The 19,498-nt window shown below is 52.1% G+C and overlaps 5 protein-coding genes and 1 non-coding gene across 6 annotated transcripts; 4 read left to right on the top strand and 2 right to left on the bottom strand.

Moving 5' to 3' along the window:
- Positions 1-1,268: 1,268 nt before the first annotated feature.
- Positions 1,269-1,895, bottom strand: ATNIH1004_002368 (uncharacterized protein; the record flags this gene model as incomplete). The annotated part of the gene is made up of 2 exons (XM_033567061.1): positions 1,269-1,459; positions 1,568-1,895. The coding sequence occupies 2 exons, from the start codon at positions 1,893-1,895 to the stop codon at positions 1,269-1,271; spliced, it is 519 nt and encodes a 172-aa protein (XP_033429056.1).
- A 1,087-nt stretch (positions 1,896-2,982) lies between these two features.
- ATNIH1004_002369 (uncharacterized protein) lies at positions 2,983-3,466 on the top strand (the record flags this gene model as incomplete). Its single annotated transcript, XM_033567062.1, has 2 exons — positions 2,983-3,128; positions 3,190-3,466. The coding sequence occupies 2 exons, from the start codon at positions 2,983-2,985 to the stop codon at positions 3,464-3,466; spliced, it is 423 nt and encodes a 140-aa protein (XP_033429057.1).
- A 203-nt stretch (positions 3,467-3,669) lies between these two features.
- On the top strand, positions 3,670-3,741 carry ATNIH1004_002370. The gene has a single exon. It is a non-coding gene; the product is annotated as a tRNA-Arg (tRNA).
- A 1,584-nt stretch (positions 3,742-5,325) lies between these two features.
- ATNIH1004_002371 (uncharacterized protein) lies at positions 5,326-7,064 on the top strand (the record flags this gene model as incomplete). Its single annotated transcript, XM_033567063.1, has 3 exons — positions 5,326-5,432; positions 5,547-5,740; positions 5,809-7,064. The coding sequence occupies 3 exons, from the start codon at positions 5,326-5,328 to the stop codon at positions 7,062-7,064; spliced, it is 1,557 nt and encodes a 518-aa protein (XP_033429058.1).
- Positions 7,065-8,184: 1,120 nt separating this feature from the next.
- Positions 8,185-12,494, top strand: ATNIH1004_002372 (uncharacterized protein; the record flags this gene model as incomplete). Its single annotated transcript, XM_033567064.1, has 6 exons — positions 8,185-8,423; positions 8,482-8,509; positions 8,567-9,720; positions 9,815-9,920; positions 10,421-11,300; positions 11,365-12,494. 6 exons carry the CDS (start codon positions 8,185-8,187, stop codon positions 12,492-12,494), a joined length of 3,537 nt encoding a protein of 1,178 aa, XP_033429059.1.
- A 124-nt stretch (positions 12,495-12,618) lies between these two features.
- Positions 12,619-16,076, bottom strand: ATNIH1004_002373 (uncharacterized protein; the record flags this gene model as incomplete). The annotated part of the gene is made up of 4 exons (XM_033567065.1): positions 12,619-12,851; positions 12,895-13,375; positions 14,300-15,601; positions 15,666-16,076. The coding sequence occupies 4 exons, from the start codon at positions 16,074-16,076 to the stop codon at positions 12,619-12,621; spliced, it is 2,427 nt and encodes an 808-aa protein (XP_033429060.1).
- Positions 16,077-19,498: the final 3,422 nt, after the last annotated feature.

Genomic DNA, 19,498 nt, shown 5'->3' on the forward strand with positions numbered 1-19,498 from the left:
GGAAATCCTTGTTGTTGTTAAACATCAGATGCGTCAGACTAAGCTACTCCGAAACCGCGATGACATGCTGATGGATACAGAAACTGGGTAGGAATAAGCCACGATACATACACTCTCCAGTGAGATTCATCCGGTCTTGTTGTCAGTAAATTATCCATTAATGTACGGAGTAGCACGGAGTATATCGAGCCGTTGACCATGCCAAAAGTATATAAAAGCAAATCAAAGCAACAACACACAGCCCAAGACAATATATAGAATAGGATCCAATATCGCGATTTGGCATACACCCAAAGACCAAAAGTAGAATTGAATAATAGGCTCTACAAGCCACCGGGGAACATCTACGGAGTACACAACCATCCATACGCTACAGTATACATCCCGATAAGCTATGATGAGCAATGTAGCATCACTAATGACGATCGGGGATCTTAGCTCACTAGTGCAGGTTAAGCAGTTTCGTTTGCCTCTTATTTGATACCATCCTCGTCACTGATTCTTTGGCGATTGTCGATCAGTTTTTCGTCTTACGCACATGTCGGTCTATTGTCTTGGCGTCGAACTTTGAGGGGCTACACCCCTCCCTACCTGCTTGCAGATAATGATATCAGGAGACAGACTGCCTACGATGGGGGGACGGGGATTTATTTGGAAAACTGTATGCTGCGTGTGCAGTGGTTCTATTGACTTGGCGCACCCAGTGGAACGTTAAGTGTAATTGCATTGTAAGTATTCATGTAACGGTCACATAATACTAAGTATTCATTCCCGCCACCACAGGAATCCAAGTATGTAATAGGTTCCAGGCACAAAGGAAAGAAATCGAAGTAGAACCTCAAGGGGGGTGGGTATACGCTCAATCGAAATGCAATCAGAAAATTATTAGTCAATCAGTCGCTTTTTGAAACATTGTTCGTTTCATGCATCAAAGAGCAGTCGAGACCTTGGAACAGGTAATAATACTTGCCCCTCACGTATCGACCGCATAGGTGGACCTCTAATGGAGATGGTTGGGTCCTTGAAAGTGAATCCTCGAACACTACCCGGTGACCAAGGACAGCTGCCCGCTTTGCGGATTTGAATTGAAAGGCGCACATCAATGTCGCTTAGCAGTTGGAAAGAAATAAAAAAGTTTGAGAATGGATTGTCAAGTAACAAATCGAAATCTTGCCAGAAGATGTTGACAAGTTACTAACAGATTTGCACAGCGTTCAACGCCCGTGTCAAATCCTCCGGTGCGAATGGCATATAGGTGCCCTTAGGAGTCAAGGGCGGCGGCGAGATGGTTCGTATAACGGGCGACGTGTAACGCACCGACTCTTGATTTGAGCGATTGAATCCTGTTGTAGGACATCGGGAAGAAGCGTCTTCAATGAAGAGCTGTAGCTTTCAGGGTCAACAGCGGTAGATGAGGAAGATCCTGAGCCGGTCTCTCTATGATATTCGATGGAGGCTTCTGATAGTTGTTAGAAAAGGAAAAAAAGGAGTAAAAAACCGTCACGTAGGCTTCTCTTGAACGAGCGGTAGGACGAGTATGGCTATAGGGGAAACGGATGATACATACCGTCGGCGAGAGTTATTTCTGGTGCCGTAGTTCGAATTTGATCAGGGGCCACATCCTCGTCGTCCTCCTCATAACTAGATTTCAGATAGTCGGGCAATGTGGCGCAAGGAGAGAGAGAGAGGTCGAATTGACGGGGACGATCGGCCTGGGCTTCCTTGAACGACCATGCAGCCAATCTTTTCTGGTGTTCCCGATCAAACGGACCCTTGAACTTGGACCGGGGGATCTCATGACGCTTATAATACTCGATCTTAATGCCATTGCCCTTGACTTTCGAGCCGCTCCCACTGCGGTGGAATACTCTGCGAACTTTCTGTCGTAGACTCATTTTGGCGCGAGACACGAGACGGATGGAGTAAAAAAAAAGTTGATGAAATAGGTACGAGCAAGAACACGTGGATGGCTAGCACACGAATTGGTAGTATATGCTTTTCGATGGTTCTGAGAGAAGTTGAAGTACACGTCGAGTCAACACTTCACAACAGCAGACCCTTCCCAGACAGGGAATGGACGCGAGGGAGAGCGTGCAAGCACAGGAGACAATCGATTAGAGGAGCAAACTTTGATATCATCGTATGCATGGAGGGGAGATTGGAGGAAGAAACGGAAAGGGAGGGAAAGAAAGAAAAGAATACTTTCCAGGAGAGCGAGAGCGAAACAGATAACAGATTGGGGTCAGATTGGAGGACGGGGGGGAATGTGGAATTGGTGGGAGAGGATAGATATAGTCTAGGACGGTAGGAGTCTAGTAGATTTGGCTAGACGGTGGGAGTCTTAACAGATTGGAACTAGCAGGCGCAATTACACGGTTCGTTCTCATGGGATGACTTAATAGGATTGGGACTCCATTCCCAACTGGGGGGCGATGATTGGGTATGACGCTGACGTTGATGGACCCCAGACACCGTCAGAACCGCCCGAGTATTACTACTGCTAGTTTACTACCAGTCTAACACACCCCTCTGGATGGAATCTCCAATCCGGTAATTGCGAAAGGAGGGGCCAACGTGGAGGGGCCCACAGGGCTTGTGCGTGAATTATGGCGATTCTGATCTCTTACCAGGGCAGCTATAGGAAGTAATTGTTCTTACTGTACTCCGTAACTAGTTCTGCCTTGCCTGCCGTCCACTTATACAGCTTGGGAAAGGTGAAAAAGAAGGAAAGAAAACCAAAAATAAAGCGAAAAGACACGACGACTAGCTCCCATACGGCCCCGTGTTCGAAGAAAATTCAACGACTCTGACAACAGGGAATTCACCCGCCCGGGTTCCGGAAGATTCCTCCTTCCAGCAATCCGTGTCTCGGTGCCATCCGTCCCAATCATTCGCTGACTAACCCCTTCCTTTAGGCCAATTAATCGGGTCATCGGGTTACATTGGTCGGTCCAGGTACTGCCTTTTCCTGCCGAAACAACCATGGTTTTTGGCGTCCTGGCTGGTGGCTCACCGGATAGGCCTGTCTGGCCAAGCAATAGTATCCCGGATAATCCTGGTCATGGGGTTTCTCTTTCATTCAGCCTTCAAAGTTTCAGTGACCAACTGGATCTTGTCGCCGAGTGGGTGTACGTAGTATCTCCGCGGCATTCAGATTGGGGTGGCAAGATTTAAATACATCCATACTAGGTATGAAATGGCAAACGAGGCCGTCGTGGTCCTGCAGCGAACAATTCTGGAAAGGCAGGCTAAGACAGATCAACATGCCACCGCCGACCTGAATACGCCTTGCTCTCTTAGCATCTGGCAAGGCCAGCGTCTGAACATACCGGATCGGTTAGGTTATGCAACGTCATGCTTAGGCGGTGGCCTCCTTGGCGGCTCATCCATCATCCACCACTGGCTGCCACAGAGTGTCCACTATGCCGTCATGGCTGCAGGAGCTGGGTATCGTGAGCGACATTGATATGTAGTATTACACAGTAAATATTAATCAAGAATGTTACGGGTCATAAGTACATGGGCAAATGATATTGTCGCATTGAGGGTTGCTTCCGGGCGATCCGCCGGTTAGGTCGGCTACTCTCCACTCGGCACGCTGTTTCCGGTCGGCGTCAGCAGTAATTTTGCCCTACATAGCATTTTAATGCAACCCTACATAAAAGAAATGGCCTGCTGGCCCAATGGCAAGGCGTTTGACTACGAATCAAAAGATTGCAGGTTCGATCCCTGCGTAGGTCAATTTTTTACCTCTTTTTGGTTGTTGTCGTTAGATTTCCATATGTTCTAATAGATTCTCGTGTTCTTCCCTGCAGCATGTTTTGTGTTTTTATTTTGTCCCTGCCAACGTGGCCGTCAGTACGCCACATTCCTGCAACTTACGTGAGGTTGCAGTCCAGAAGGAGGCTGTGTTTATTCTAGAAGGTAGCTATTTCCGCATTCCTGAACCGGGCAGACTAAGGAATGCTGTGATGGGATGGTCATCTGCAAGGGATGAAGTTACTACATCATTTCCATGCCCTCGCTGCCCAACCCTTACCCCAGAGAGTCAGGTGAGGGACGCAAAGTTTATCTTGAACTACCAGTGGAGGGGTTGTAGGCCAGGGAAGATGTGCTGGTTAGATGGAAGATAGGTAGTAGAACAACTATCATCTGCAGTAGATCGTTTCAGTAGTTATCTACGTGTCGAGTTTTGCTGGTTGTTTAAGACAGGTAGATGGTTTACGCGTGTGTTGTGGATAATGCAAAGTGCTCGTTTGAATGTAGTCCGGGTAACTCCTTGATGACTGGCATACTCGACATAAGATTAGAAAGATTCTCAATTAACCCATCTCTGTACATACTCTGTACTGTGTACTCCGTATAGTTGAGTAGCAATTACATGTAGGCCAATAATAGCCGATCGTAATGAATCCGGACATGTCTCGGATTAACTATCACCATGCTTAGGGCTATCACCGCGTTAGTGCGTGGCCACTGCTGCAGGCACACGACCGATCGCCGCAAACAGCTCTAGTCGAGTAGCCTCAGCTTCGATCCTGGCATAGGGGAAACCCGCAACCAGGAGACTCGATGGATGGATTCCGATAATTTAGTGGTTCCCTAAGTTTAATGCGACATTCTGTAGCCTAATGTTTTTGGTGGTTCGCGATTTGAAGACCTCGTAATACACCGTATAACCAATGTATCTGCATAGACTCGGACAATCGCAATTTCCTTGCAAACGAGGTATCCCATCCTTTTCTATTTCATTTCGTACATAGGCCTAGGCACCTCTAGCCCTCTGGTGTATTGTCCATTGTACGTGTATGTAAAACTGGTCGGCCTCCCTGGGATTGCGCGACTCAGGTGACCGGCGTGGGCGGGTTTTTCAGCTTTGCGATCGTATCGAGGATCCCTCTTGCATATATCTCCGTCCCCTTACAATCACACATCGACAACGGGATATCGATCGCATTATATATTACTATAGCAGGCAGGGCAAATTGGTTCACCCTGCGTCATTAATCCAATCAGGCCTATTGTTCCCTGCCGTCCCTCAGCCGCGGATTAACGTTCCCCGATTTCGATTAGGCATTCGGAAAGAACCAACATACCAAATCGGCCGCCCCTAACCTCCCTCTCCTTCAATCCACCTCTCATCCTTCGACTTCCCCCGACAGGTCGTCCTACTCTTAGCTTTCCTGATTTCCATCCCCAATCAAGTGCAATCGATTCGTCTGTAAGTGTCTTCTGCGCCTCCCGATACATGCGCACACCGGTGTCGTCATCACTACGTGGCCAGACTCCTGGAACTCACTGGTGCCTGCAGGATACTCGATCATAATGCCTAAGAAAGGAGGAAAATCCAAGAATAAGGGCAAGAGCAAAGGCAACAGCGTTGCTGCTGCCGCCGCTGCCAGCAAGAAGGCCACCGATGTCGAAAACACTCTGTAAGTGGTCATTGTGGCCGCGCGCACACGTCGTGAAATTTTGTTGTGGCTTTGTTTGCCCGATATTGAATCCAACCTGCAGTACTGACTATTTTGATCTTTTGTGCTACCCAGAACCCCAGGCAATGAGGTTGAGGAAACCCTCCAGAAGAGCGAAGGAGAGACTGAAGGTGTTACGTCAGAAACTCGAGATGCTGCCACTGCAGCGACTACCACTGCCGCCCCCGACACAACCTCCGCCCCGCAACAGATCTCTGAGGAAGGCAGCAAGACTGCATCCGCGGTCGGAGAAGAGGCGAAGAAGTCAAGTGAGCCCCATTCAACACTTCGTGTTACCCACCTAGGTACTGACCTTTCTTTTTTCCCTTCCTAATAGCTGCATTGCCCGAGGCAGTCGCAGAGGAGTCTAAGACATTGCCCGAACGGCCAAAGGAACCTGCTGTCGTCGAACCGATCACCGCCGCAGCATCAGACGCTGCCGATGCAGTTCATGTGAAGCGACCCCACGAGACCACCCCAGCCGCCAAGGAAGAGGACACCAAGCCTGCTAAGATTCCCAAGACAGACAATGAGGTGCCAGCCGCCAAGCCATCTGAATCGACGGCTGCAGCAACCAAGGCCGAATTGCCCAGCGAGAAGGCTTCTACGGTGCAACCTCAGATAGTCCCTGGGCTTGGCGCGGACCCGAGAGATAAAGTGTTATCGGTTCTGGCTGTGCCAGGTTTGTCCTCTGTTGACGATAAGGCTGTTACTGCCACATCCTCCAATGTTGCATCCAGTACGGCTGTGCCTGCAACGGGCGCAGCCACCTCTACTGCTACGGACACGTCCGCCAAGCCCCAGACTGCGGCGGCGATTGCACCGACTGGAGCCCCCACTGCTACCAAGGAGGTTGGAGATCGTGAGGCCTCTAAGCCGCAGCAAGAGACTCCCGTCAGCACTAAGACTTCGGAAGTGCCCGCCTCTACAGCGGCAAAGGACACAGAAACCCCTGCGCCTTCGTCTACAGCCAAGGAGACAGCTGCCGCAGCTCCTGCAGCTCTTACAAGCACGGGTACGGCTACGACTGCACCTGCCGCTACATCCACGGAGCGAGAAATCCGAGTTCCCTCGACCATCCATGACAAGGCTCCGGCTAAGGAAGCGGCCCACAAGGATACTGGCACACAGCCCGCTACCCAGAAGGCGGCCGCATCTGATCTGAAGCAGGAGCCAACCGGTGCGACCAAATACCAAGCTGCCACGGAGACCAGGTCTCCGGTCGTTGCTGCCGCTGCTGCCGCTACTTCTGCGGCCAGGAAGCCAGAGGAGGCCAAGAAGACGGAAGAAACCAAGAAGACCGACAAGCCCAAGAAGACCGACGAGACCAAGACACCGGAAGAGATCAAGAAGCCAGAAGAGGCTAAAGTCCGGGATTCTCAGCCGGTCCAGGAAGCGCCGAAAGAGGGTGCGGGTGCCAGCGATACAAAGCCCCAGGAAGGCAAGCAGCTTACGGACAAGGCCAAAGAGACAGCCAAGGCAGAGGCTGACAAGGCTCAAGAGGCTGCCAAGAATGAAGCCGCCAAAGCCGAGAAGCGCAAGAACGGCTTCTTCGGCTGGCTTAAGCGCAAGATCAAGGGGGAGAAGAGCTAAATGTCGTTACTGTTTGTCCACCGTATGTCTGTATTTAGTTGCTGTGGTATGGTGAACTTGACACAGACTGAGAAACGAGTCCTTAATTGCTGATACCCACACATGGTTGGATGAAAAGGAGAAAAGTGTTCGACCGCGACACCGCAGAAGAAAACAAAATAAAAAAAAAAAGAGAAAAAATAAAAAGGTGAAAAGGCAACAAACCCTCAGAAGAGGTGAATGTTTCACTGTATGAATTCTGTTGTATGATATACGACGAGAGATGGCAGGATACCAAAAGGGATGAAGGGAAGGATTGGGTAAACATGGGATATCGGCATTCGGATTCTGCAGGGGGGTTGGTGCAAAATTATTCCTGAGATTTCTTTCTTTGTTCTTTTTCTTTTTTCTTTTCTCTCTTTCTTTTATTATTCGATTTCATGTTATTCGTTTCATATATCGCTTGCACTGAGACGAGGTATTATTAGTTAATGGTAATCATGGGAGACGAAAATCGCTTCCTCTCGTTCAGTCATTCACCGCCATTTGGCCTCTCTCACCATCAATGTCCTCCCTGTTACGTAGTTAAGTTCCGGTTTATTTTCGGCATGATACAGTCCTTTCCTTCCGTTGGCTCCACGAGACAGTTGTCGTTGGCTGAGAAGATGGATATCCATCCGGTTATCCGTCTCTATCGATCTGGGCTAAGCTTTCTCCAAGCTTTCAGTGTCTGTGGTCCTGACTCTGGCCCGGCGATTCGCGCCCGAGATTTTAGACCTCAGCCCCTCTCTCCATCGCCAGGATGGAGGTGTGCAATCAGAGCGACGCTTGGGATCCATGCTGCAGTGCTGACACCCCTCTTCCAGGCTACCATCATGGTAAGTGGTCCAACCGAATCGACGGTATGGACTGGCGATGTGCTCAACGTCTCTCGACAGCCAGTCGATTCCTACCCCTCTTCCAGCGCTGTCTGAGGTCTCCTAACACCGGGCCGGTATACCCGTCGAGAGGTTAAAGACGGCCGACTCCCTGTCCTTCCCCCCGTTAGGTTGGTTTTTCTTCTGTTGCTCTCACTCTGTGTGCTTTCTATCCTTGGATACTGTACCAATTGAATCCATTTTATCTTTGCCTATATAAAACAATGGTCCATCTCGCTAGAGTCCATCGCCCTAGCGATGCCCTGGATCCTACGATCAAGCGGGTTGATTCCATCAAGTTGGACGCTGTCGAGGAAGATGGGTTCTACTCGAGTGTGTACGGCACGCGGTTCGCCACCCAGCAGCTGCCCCAGACGGAGATGCCGGAAGGCGAGATGCCTCGCGAGGTGGCCTACCGTATGATCAAAGATGAGCTGAGTCTGGATGGGAATCCGATGCTCAAGTAGGTTGTCGATCCCCCGGGTGTGGTGGGAAATTACTCACGCCGAAGGGTGTAATAGCTTGGCGAGTTTTGTCACAACTTATATGGTATGCACGCTCGCCATCTCCCACGTACAGATCTAGGGCAAGCTCACCACGTCACAGGAAGACGAGGCGGAAAAGCTCATGGCCGATTCTTTCAGCAAGAACTTCATCGACTACGAGGAATACCCGCAATCGGCGGAGATCCAAAACCGCTGTGTCAACATGATCGCTCATCTCTTCAATGCTCCCGTAGAGAGTGACGACCATCCCATGGGGACCTCAACCATCGGATCCTCGGAGGCCATCATGCTGGGCACCCTCGCCATGAAGCGGCGATGGCAGAACAAACGACGCGCCGAAGGCAAGGACTGCTCACGACCCAACCTAGTGATGAACAGCGCGGTGCAAGTGTGCTGGGAGAAGGCGTCCCGGTACTTTGACGTTGAAGAGCGCTACGTCTACTGCACTGAGGACCGTTATGTGATCGACCCGCAGCAGGCGGTGGACCTGGTCGACGAGAACACCATTGGCATCTGCGCCATTCTGGGTACCACGTACACGGGCGAGTACGAGGACGTGAAGGCGATCAACGACCTCCTCGTGGAACGGAAAATTGACTGTCCGATCCATGTGGACGCCGCCAGCGGGGGCTTCGTGGCTCCCTTCATACACCCGTCGCTGCAGTGGGATTTCCGCCTGGAGAAGGTGGTCTCCATCAACGTGTCGGGCCACAAGTACGGCCTCGTCTACCCCGGGGTGGGCTGGATTGTGTGGCGGTCCCCGGAGTACCTGCCTAAGGACCTGATCTTCAACATCAACTACCTGGGCGCAGAGCAGGCCAGCTTCACGCTGAATTTCTCCAAGGGTGCGTCGCAGGTCATCGGGCAGTACTACCAGATGATCCGGCTCGGGAAGCGTGGGTACCGGTCCATCATGGTCAACATCACGCGCATCGCGGACTATCTGGCGGAGCAGCTGGAGCAGTTGGGATTCGTGATCATGAGCCAGCGTCGTGGTCGCGGATTACCCCTGGTTGCCTTCCGATTGCCGGCCCACCGGGAGGACCACTTTGACGAGTTTGCGTTGGCGCATCAGCTGCGCGAGCGTGGATGGGTTGTCCCTGCGTACACCATGGCGCCGCATAGTAACTCGTTGAAGTTGATGCGAGTGGTTGTGCGCGAGGATTTTAGTATGAGTCGGTGCGACACGCTGCTGGCGGATATCAAATTGGCATTGAAGACGTTGAGCGATATGGACAAGACGATGATGGAGCGGTATCAACAGTAGGTTTTCCCTTTATTTTATTTTATTTAGTTTTTTCTTTCTTTTATTCCTATCAAATTTCTCCGGGAAGACTGACTATGATAGGCATGTGCGTACACATACGACCAACTCGCACAAGGCGAAGCACAACCATCCACACTACAAGGGGGAAAAGCATTCTCTGCAGGGGAAGACGGGCAAGACGCATGGAGTGTGTTAGTCGTAGATCTAGCTGTAGATGAATTATATTTATTCTCTTTCCCTCTATCCATTAATATATTCTTCCAAATCTATATATAGACTAGTCCCTGTCGAGCCAATCACCATCGTGACGTCCCGCTTTGTCTTTCTGTCTTTCTGTCTTCTTCCTTTTTCATTCATCACCTTTCATTTCCATCTTTCTTCTTTCTTTCTTCCTTTCTTCTTCTTTGACTTCTTTCTTTATCCTATTCTTCATCCCTCATGCCACTCTTCCGCAAAAGACCCAAGTCTCCCCCTTCCAACTCACCTGCATTCCGATCTGTCGAGCATCTCCCCCAACTGGTCGACCGCCGTGTCTCTGTCCCCACCGCCAATCTTCACCAACAACACCGCCAGCATCAGCAACTTCTTCAACATCAATCACCTCCACCACCTCATCCGCTACCGGTTCCTCCTCCATACCATCATCCCGCTCACTCTCCCTCCTCCCCTTCACTGGACCGCTCCCAGAGCCAACGCCAGTCCGACAGTGATCTCCCCGTCGCTGTTCCCGCATCCCCTACTGCGCCTCCGCCGCGCTTCGTTGATGTGGACCCATCCGACGACGACCGCGACCATCACGATCACGACGATCACGACGACCGGAATCAACGACGTTCCATCCGAAACCTTTTTTCCTTGCACTCCTCAGCAACCAGAGATTCCACGGGCCCTCTCGAGCGCCATCGATCCTTAAGGAGGTCCTCGCCTGCCTCCCGTCGACAGCGCCCCTTGTCGGTGGACACCAGCTCTGCCGACGGCCCGCCCCTGACCTCCCGCTCGCGAGAGTATGTGGTAGAGTCCGTCCGCACGACCCCTCAGTCGCCTATGCCGCCCCCGGACTTGCATCTATCTTCTTCTCAGAACCCGCGGTTGTCTCGTTCCCCCAATCCACCCTCCATCCCTCGTGCCAATACCGATTCAACCCTGCTGTTGGACCAACAAAGCAATCAGCAGCAGTACCGTCCGTCGCCCATCGACCCGCCCAGGCATCCTGTCGAGTTGCTCCCCGGTCCGCCCCAGCAACAACCATCTCTGGATCCGTCCAGTGCTCGGCCGCCTTCACGACAGTCTATCGGCCCCCCTTCTCCCTTACGGCCTTTGCCCAACCATTCGACAGACGCCTCGGCCCTTCCGCCGCAGGGCATGTCGGAACGTCCGTCCACGGGCGCTCCGCCGGGTCCTGCCACCAACAACCCTCCGGCTTATTCGCAGACCCCGCCGTCGAACAATACCAATCCGTCCCAAGGCTCGGAGCCGGGACGCAGCACGCCGACCTCCAGCCATAGCCGCACCCGCGACGAGGGCGAGGTCGACGTGCGATCCTTGGTCCAGAAACATGACGAACTCCGTATGTGTAGCCCTCCCTCGCTCGGAATAGCCCCGCAGCTGACTTGATTCTCTCCCCTTCGCAGAGGCCAAATATTCCAAAGTGAAACGCTACTATTTTGAAAAAGAAGCCCAGGTGCAGCATCTTCAAAACACGGTCGCGCATCAGCGCATGGCGGTGTCCCGAACCGTCCTGGATGACAACGAGTATGCCAACCGGTTTGGTCGTCTCGACGGAGCGATCAAGGACCTGGCATTCTCCATCCGGAAGGATTGGAAGTGTCTCCCACCCTGGCTGAACGGGTACGTGAACGAGGATGCGCATATGACGGGCACCAAGGAGATGACGGCCATCGGCCGCGCGGTCATGAGCCGCTGGCTGGTGGATGAGCTCTTTGGGCGGTACTTCCACCCGGCCCTGGAACCCTCGCTGGGTCAACAGCTGAAGAGCATTGAGAACAACCTGCGCCGGCAGCAGGGCAAGACCGTCACGGAGGAGGACAAGGAGAATGCCATCGCCCGTATTTCAAACTGGCGCCGCACCACGTTGGATGGACTCGAGGACGCTCTGATCGGCCCGGCTGCCGATGAAAACCGCGTGCAGTTGATCGATCGGCTGGTGGAGAGCCTGGTGGCAACGCTGGTCACCTACCTGCAGCACCCTCCACCGCCGGGTCTCGATAACGGCGCGCGGATGATCGTGGAGAACGCCATCGGCATCTCGGAGAAGATCCCCCTGGAGTCCCGGGACATCTGCGTCGACTATGTCCTGCCGGGCACGAGTGTGCACGAGCCGACGATGAAGTTGGAGACTGGGATCCCGCCGTTGACTAGCGGAGCAGAGTCTAACGGCACGCGCGGATCCGGCGACCAGGACCGTTCGGACGCCCCGGGACCGGATGAGGAGGATCGCGATTCCTCGTCGGGGTCAACCCCGGAGACGGCACCGGGTCGGGAACAGCGCGTGCGGTCAGTGTTTAGTTCCCTGATGGGGCGGCGACAGGGTCCTAGTCCTAGCACTGCCATTGCCAGTGCCACGGCACCTGCCACGACCCCTGCCACGGCCCCTGCCACGGCCACGGCCCCGAGCCCTGGGGAGCGATCGACGAGCTCGGAGGGAGCGCGGGTTCGGTTTTCGACGTTTGTGATGGCGGATGTGCGAGGGAGAGGGCCAGTGAATGTGTTGGTGAAGGCGCCTGTATATTCGATGGATTAGTACATAGCAATATTACTTGGCAGATGTATGGTAGATATATAGTAGATATGGACGTAGATATGGACGTAGATAGATATATTAGATAGATATAGATGGTATGTAGACAGATACACACAGTAGATATCTAAAAAGGAGGAGGATTCAAATCCAACCCCTCAACATGCAATTTGAACGCATCACTGCGTGAATAACTACCCGCCACGTCGAGATCCAGACGACCACGCTCACAATCCAGGATATCGATCTCCGCCACGAGGAGACCTTCGTCGACATCATCCGCGGATACTTCCCAGATGGGACCGGCGAGGACCTGGCCCTGAGGATCAACGATGCAAGATCCGCCACGAGAGATGTATTCTATACTAGTTAGTATATGGCATAGATGAACTGGAAGACAAACCTTGATTCTGATTCTGTTTCTTATCTGTCCTAGCCTTGTCCTGTATATTGTCCCCGAATTCTCCAGGCCAGACTATCTCATGTGGTCCTTCTGCTGTCACTGATCGTTTTCGATGTACTTGTCCATCTCCTTGTGCATGTCCATAGACATGAGCCTGCTGCTGCTGCTGCGCAGCAGAATTACCAGCTGTAATCCAATCCGGCAACTCATTATGTTTCACACACTGATTCGCGCTAAGCACAAACGCCCTCCCCTCGAACGCCACGGTCCGCATCAACGCCAACCAAGTCTCGCGCGCATCCGCCGTCGGCGCAAGATAGATATTGACGTTCTGGGCGTACAGACTCTGTCTAAGCAGAGGCATGTAGTTTTCCCAGCATATGGCCGCGGCTAGCGTCACGGGGACTTTGTTCAGATGGGTTGTGATGGCTTTCAGGGTGGAGGGGGATCCTTGGGCCCAGATGAGGCGTTCTGTTCCTGTCTATCATCATCATCACCATCATTATTATTAGTATATCTGTTGGATATAGGAAGGGATGGGATAGGATAGGGAAGGATGCATAGGGGTATATAAAGTACAGGCATAACCTTCCTCCTCTTCCCCAAACACCCTCTAACAGGATCAATATAAACCACCGAACAATAAAGACTCCCTCCCGCGCGCTCAATCACCCCAGTGACGATAAATACCCCGGTGTCACGGGCGATCTCCTCGAGTTTCTCCCTCGTTCCATCGCCTCGATATTTCCCTTCTCCCAGGGGGAGTTTTCTTTGAAGCCAGTCGTCTCCCCCTCCAGACGGCGTATCGCCGAGATCTACTGCGGATTGGAAATAAGAGAGGAATTGGTCCCGGCCGTGGGGTTCGCGGGCGCCCACGCTGCTGCCAAAGGAACAGGTTCGTGGGTAGCCACCTAGATAGGCCTCCGGGAATAGGATGAGATGCACGCCTCGCGCAGAGGCTTTCTGGGTGATACTGGAGAGGGAGGTCAGTGTGGCGGAAAGCGTGGATTGCGTGCGGGATTGGGAGACTGCGAGGATTATTTTGGACATTCTTCTTTCAAAAAAAGAAATAAAAATTTAGAAAATGATTGATTGATTGATCTTAATTTGTTGGAGGATGAACTGATTAATAACCCCGGCGATCTGGTGCGGAGTTATATATGACGTCGGCATTTGGTCGGGATTCCATCATTGACTCATTCTAATTCTTATTTTACTGTCTCGTTTATTTCCTAATTCATCATTTACATTGATCGCATACCATATATAACGCATCCATGCTAAATCAATCTGTGAATGCAAACGGGTATACCTCGCTCAATAACTAACCAATGTAATAGCAAGATCTTTCCTTTCCTCTCTTCTGTCTTTCTTATTCTTAAAATCCAGCTGCACGCTGAAGTACTCTCGGCCATCGTGATATCAATTCCACGTCGTCCAATGCCCCCTTCCCTTGGTTCCGCACGTATTGCGTGCTCGGATCCACCCGTGGCTCGTAATCCCAAATCGATGGATTACCCCTAATCAACGCCGAATAAACCAGTCGACGCCGTCGCTGAGACTGCAGAACATCGTCGCGGATCCGTTCCAGATCCCATCGCGTCTGTACCTCGTCCACAAAGTACGCCAGCAGCTTGGCCGGCTCCGTCATCGTCGGCATCGCTGCCACGCCTTTGCCGGGGCTCGGTGTGCGCGGCGGGGACGGGAACGGATATACTGTGGTCGCCGCCTGCCTCCGCGGGGAAGCTCGCGGCGAGTCCACAGGGGTGGGCAGCGCTGTCGGCTGCACCTGTGGCGCCACCGATTTGGCTGTGGTGGCGCGCGACAAGTCTGCCAGCCCCGCCACCAGATTGACCTTCTCCTCCGGGTCAGATTTCAGATCGTACAGCATGGGCGGGTCGATCAGCGAGTAGATAAACTTCCAGCGGCCGCGCCGGATCATCATCACTGGCGACTGCGTGCCTTCGGCCATATACTCGCCCAGCACGGTGTCGGTGCGCAGGCCGTCCTGTCCCGTCAGGTATGGCAGCAGCGAGACGCCGTCGAGCGGCAGTCCCGGCACCAATTGGGCTCCGACCAGATCCACAAAAGTCGGCAGGAGATCCATGGTCGACACGTTCTGCGAAACTCGCTTGGGCGCAAACCGCTGGGGCGCATGCACGATCATAGGCACGCGGGCCGAGTTCTCGTACCAGACCATCTTGTACCAGAGTCCGCGCTCGCCGAGCATGTCGCCGTGGTCGCCCGTGAAGACGATGATGGTGTTGTCGCGCAGGCCACAGTTGTCCAGAACCTTCAACAGCTTGCCCACGTTGGTGTCCACGTACGTGCAGGCGGCGTAGTATGCACGGCGCGCCGCCTTGATGCGCTCGTCGGGCATCTCCTTGCCAAACAAGTCAATGCACTTTAGGACGCGCTGGGAGTGCGGATCCTGCTGGTCGTGGGGGATGGCGGGGTTCCTGGGGAGCGGGATGTCCACGTTTTCGTACAGATCCCAGAACTCTTTGGTCATCGCGTAGGGGTCGTGCGGGTGGGTCATGGAAACCGTCAAACAGAAGGGCTGGTCGTTGCGCTGGCGCACATGGTCGTAGAGATACTGGGTCGACTTGTAGATGACCTCCTCGTCGAAATCCAGCTGGTTGGTACGCACGACGGGGCCTGCCTCCATGACGGAGGACATGTTGTGATACCAGTCCTGACGAATTTCCTGGACAAAAGCGCCAACGGTCAGTAACGGATGTCGCAAGTTTTCGTCAGGGATATCTCCTTACCGGCTCGTCCCAGTTCACGGACCATCCGTAGTCACCGGGATAGATGTCGCTGGTCAACCGCTGTTCGTAGCCGTGTAGCTGGTCCGGGCCGCAAAAGTGCATCTTCCCCGCGAGCGCCGTGTGGTAGCCCTCGCGCCGTAGATAGTGGGCATAGGTCGGAGTGTCGGCGGGCAGGTCCGAGGCATTGTCATAGGCGCCAATCTTGGAGGGTAATTGACCAGTCACCATGACGAAACGGGACGGAGCGCACAGCGGGGAGTTGCAGTAGGCGGAGTCGAAGACCACGCCCTCCTCCGCCAGACGGTTCAGGTTGGGGGTTTTGATGGGAGAGGTCTTGTCATGAAAGGCCAGAAGGGGTGCGGCCATCTGGTCGGCCATAATGTAGAGAATGTTGGGCTTCTTGGTGGCCATGATGAGTAGATTGAAGCCACACTCAGACCGTCAGTCAGTCAGCCAGTCGGTTAGTCAGTCAAATCGATGAAAGCGGATGTGGGGTGGACGAAAGGAGACGAATGTGTGATCGAGGAGGAATTAGGAGACGACGGAGAAAGGAGATGACGGGGAATGAGAGCAAGATAAGTAAGCTAGACGGACTGTTCTTTGGGAAGAAGAAAGGAGTAAAAAAAAAAAAAAAAAAGGCCGCCAAGAAGGAGGCCGTATAGATCGACGAATGTCACAACCGATGGAACCATCGGCGGAGTCGATGGTGTGATTGCCCGAAATATTTGTTCCAGGATTCCTCCTTGGTCATTCTCGCTCATTCCCGAGAATGGATAGTATCTCCATCGGACTCCGTATTCAGAGTAATTCATAGTCCCTGGTAAGTGTGCCTAGTACAGTCAATCACTATCTTACTAGTACTCCCTCATAGTGCTAGTACGATAGGGGTGGAATTGCCCAGTCCAGAAACAAAATGCGGATAAGCCAAGGATTGCCACGTCTCGTCATTGGCCTTGACTCGTCTCTCTTCCCAACCACCCTGGTACTTAGGTGTGTCCTTCTTGACCCATTAATGGATCATTGATCTTGGCTTTCGTCCATTCTCCATCCACGGATCGAAGAATGAAGTTGCGATCCTTGCTTCCCCAGGCCACTTGAAACTTCCCCCAGGCGTGATCACCGGATGTACCCCACTAGTCTCATTTGGTTTCCGCACCTTCAAATCTTGGCCCTCTTGGCATGCTTCTGTCCACTGATTGGCTCTTACCCTCCCCCGGCTGGTTCCGATGAATCCTGAGGTTCTTTTGTATGTATATGTACGGTATCTTACTGTCTGTACAAGTACTCCATACAGTACGAGACAGTCCTGCCATCCCTTGGCGTCAACCTGTCCGCCAAGCCAGTTGTACAACCTGTTCAGCAAAGTTTTCGGTGAGGCGCAGCCGGATTCGCGACGTTCGTCGTCTTGTTCTTCCCATTGGATCTCTATGCGTGAAGACAGTTGATATAGAATTTCTTGCCACGGAACTGCTAACCCAGTACGATCTAGGGGCTCCATCTCCAGGTCTTGTGACCCGGGAGCAGTCTGGGGATTCGAATTCTGTCTAAGTTATGACTAGTGATCCAATATATTACGGATCACGGTCTCATTTACTCTATACAACTCTATACAGGTCATGAATCTACTACGTAACCGGTAAGCGAGCGCCGCATGAGAGCAGCGCCGCACCTCTGTACACCATCTAAAATCGCACTCTTTAAGACCCTAATATCTCAATTAATATCTCAACCATCAGTAGATATAGGAACATCCTGATAAGATAATAACATATGGATCTCAAAAGGGTGTCCTTATAGTTTCTTTTTTTAAATAGTTTTCTTAGCTTTAAATACTCGGACTGTAAAGGGCTAGAGCCCGTTTGACCTCTCGGGCCAATGTCCCTACTGTCCCCGTTGTCCCTATTGTCCCTACTGTCCCCGTTGTCCCTATTGTCCCTATTGTCCCCGTTGTCCCTATTGTCCCTATTGTCCCTATTGTCCCTACTGTCCCTACTGTCCCTACTGTCCCTACTGTCCCTACTGTCCCTACTGTCCCTACTGACCCTTTTGGCCCATTGGCCCTCGATCGATGTCACGTGACTCCCCACCTTGTTTGTTTACCGCTTGTTTCCTCTTCCTTTCTTCCTTTCTTCCTTTCTTCCCTTCTTCAACGATTCCTTCTTGTACATAACCTATCTTGTAGGTTCTATGGGTTCAGCCCTTGACATTAGGAATCGTTCGTCACTTATCTTATACTGAAACGGAATGGAATAGAACAGAACGGAAAACAACTAATACCGAACAGAATGGAAGGAGAATATAACCCACCAAGTGGGAGTACAGAACTACCAACATGGGCCGAACCCTATTTCGTCAAATGATAGAACAACAGCAGATAGCTCTTGGTCTGCAACGGGATCACTTCCAGGGGCAAATCCAGACATTACGCGCGGAGCTCCAAGCAGCACTCCAAATGACTCCAACCCCGGCAACTTCGAACACCACACCGAGCGCAGCACCCGTACCTACCCCCTACCTCCCTATACAACAGCGCCCTCGCCCGAAGCTAGCCGACCCCGAACGGTTCGACGGGACAGACCTTACGCTTTTCCCACAGTTTTAAGCCAACTGAAAGCGAAGTTAGTTACTGATAGACGAGGCCTCTCTTGGAGGAGAGTTGGAACAAATATGGTACGGCTATAGCCGCCTGGGAGGCAAGGCAGCAGCAAGGATCCATGCATGGATCGCAGCCAATGAGTCCTCTCCAAGCTTCACGCTCCAAGGATTTTACAGCCAGCTGGAAAGCGCCTTTAGTGACCCAACCCGTCAAGAGAAGGCCCTAGTACGCCTAAATACTCTACGCCAAGGAAACCGCTCTGTACTAGAGTTGGTCGCAGAACTCAATGGGTTACTCCTCGAAGCGGGTGGCAGCGGTTGGGAAGATAGAGTTAAAAAGGGGTATTTGAAGAGCGCGTTAAACCGAACGATTGAGAACCGATTAATAAATATCGAGGAAAAAGAGACTTATGATGGATTTTGCCAACAAGTGCAGGAGATCTCTCATCGCCTTGAGAATTTTAAGCGGAAAGAGAAGGGACCATGGGCACCACCATATTACAAAAACTCCGGTGAAGCTGTTATCCCTTCTAGTGATACTATGGACTGGGAACCAGCAGTGAAAACTGCCAGCTCCCGACGTGCCAAATGGGTAACTCAGGAGGAGATTAACCGACGATGGAGTGAAAGGCTGTGCGTACGTTGCGGAGCCCCAGGCCATATAGTTAAAGACTGTCCCTTCCAACCTCCCAGGAGGCCCCAACCACCTCCGCCTAGGATCCCCATAGTCGCTAATATCACCGGTGCGGTGCTGGAGGACGAGGACAACCTGGAAGACAAAGACAAAGCGGGAAAAGTGTAGCTCCTGTTTTAAGTCGCGAACAGGAGCGGATAGAGGCGAAAGAAGAATGGGAAAACTTTAAGGAAAATATGGAAGGTCCACCCTTTATAATTACAGCCCTGGTTAACAAGGAATACAATGCAAATGCTTTTAGTTGATACAGGCTGTGACCCTTATGGGATGATCTCTTCCAAGTTTGCCCAAAAAGCTGTCTCCAGCGCATTACCATCCCGCCACGGTTTATTAAAGGAATTGGGGGTGCTAGAGAGTATGTCACCGAGGTAGCCTACATGTCATTAGATATTGGAGGTCACTACCAACGAAGGATATTCCTCTACGTGGCCCCGACTGATATAGGCCACGATATTATACTAGGACTCCCATGGCTAATCTCTCAAAGAGCCAATATATCCACTGATAGATTAAAGTTAATCTTCCAAGACACTGGAACTGAAGT

This window comes from Aspergillus tanneri (genome assembly GCF_003426965.1).
Source record: "Aspergillus tanneri strain NIH1004 chromosome Unknown AapTan_1_pilon_pilon_pilon, whole genome shotgun sequence".
Lineage (NCBI taxonomy): Eukaryota > Fungi > Ascomycota > Eurotiomycetes > Eurotiales > Aspergillaceae > Aspergillus > Aspergillus tanneri.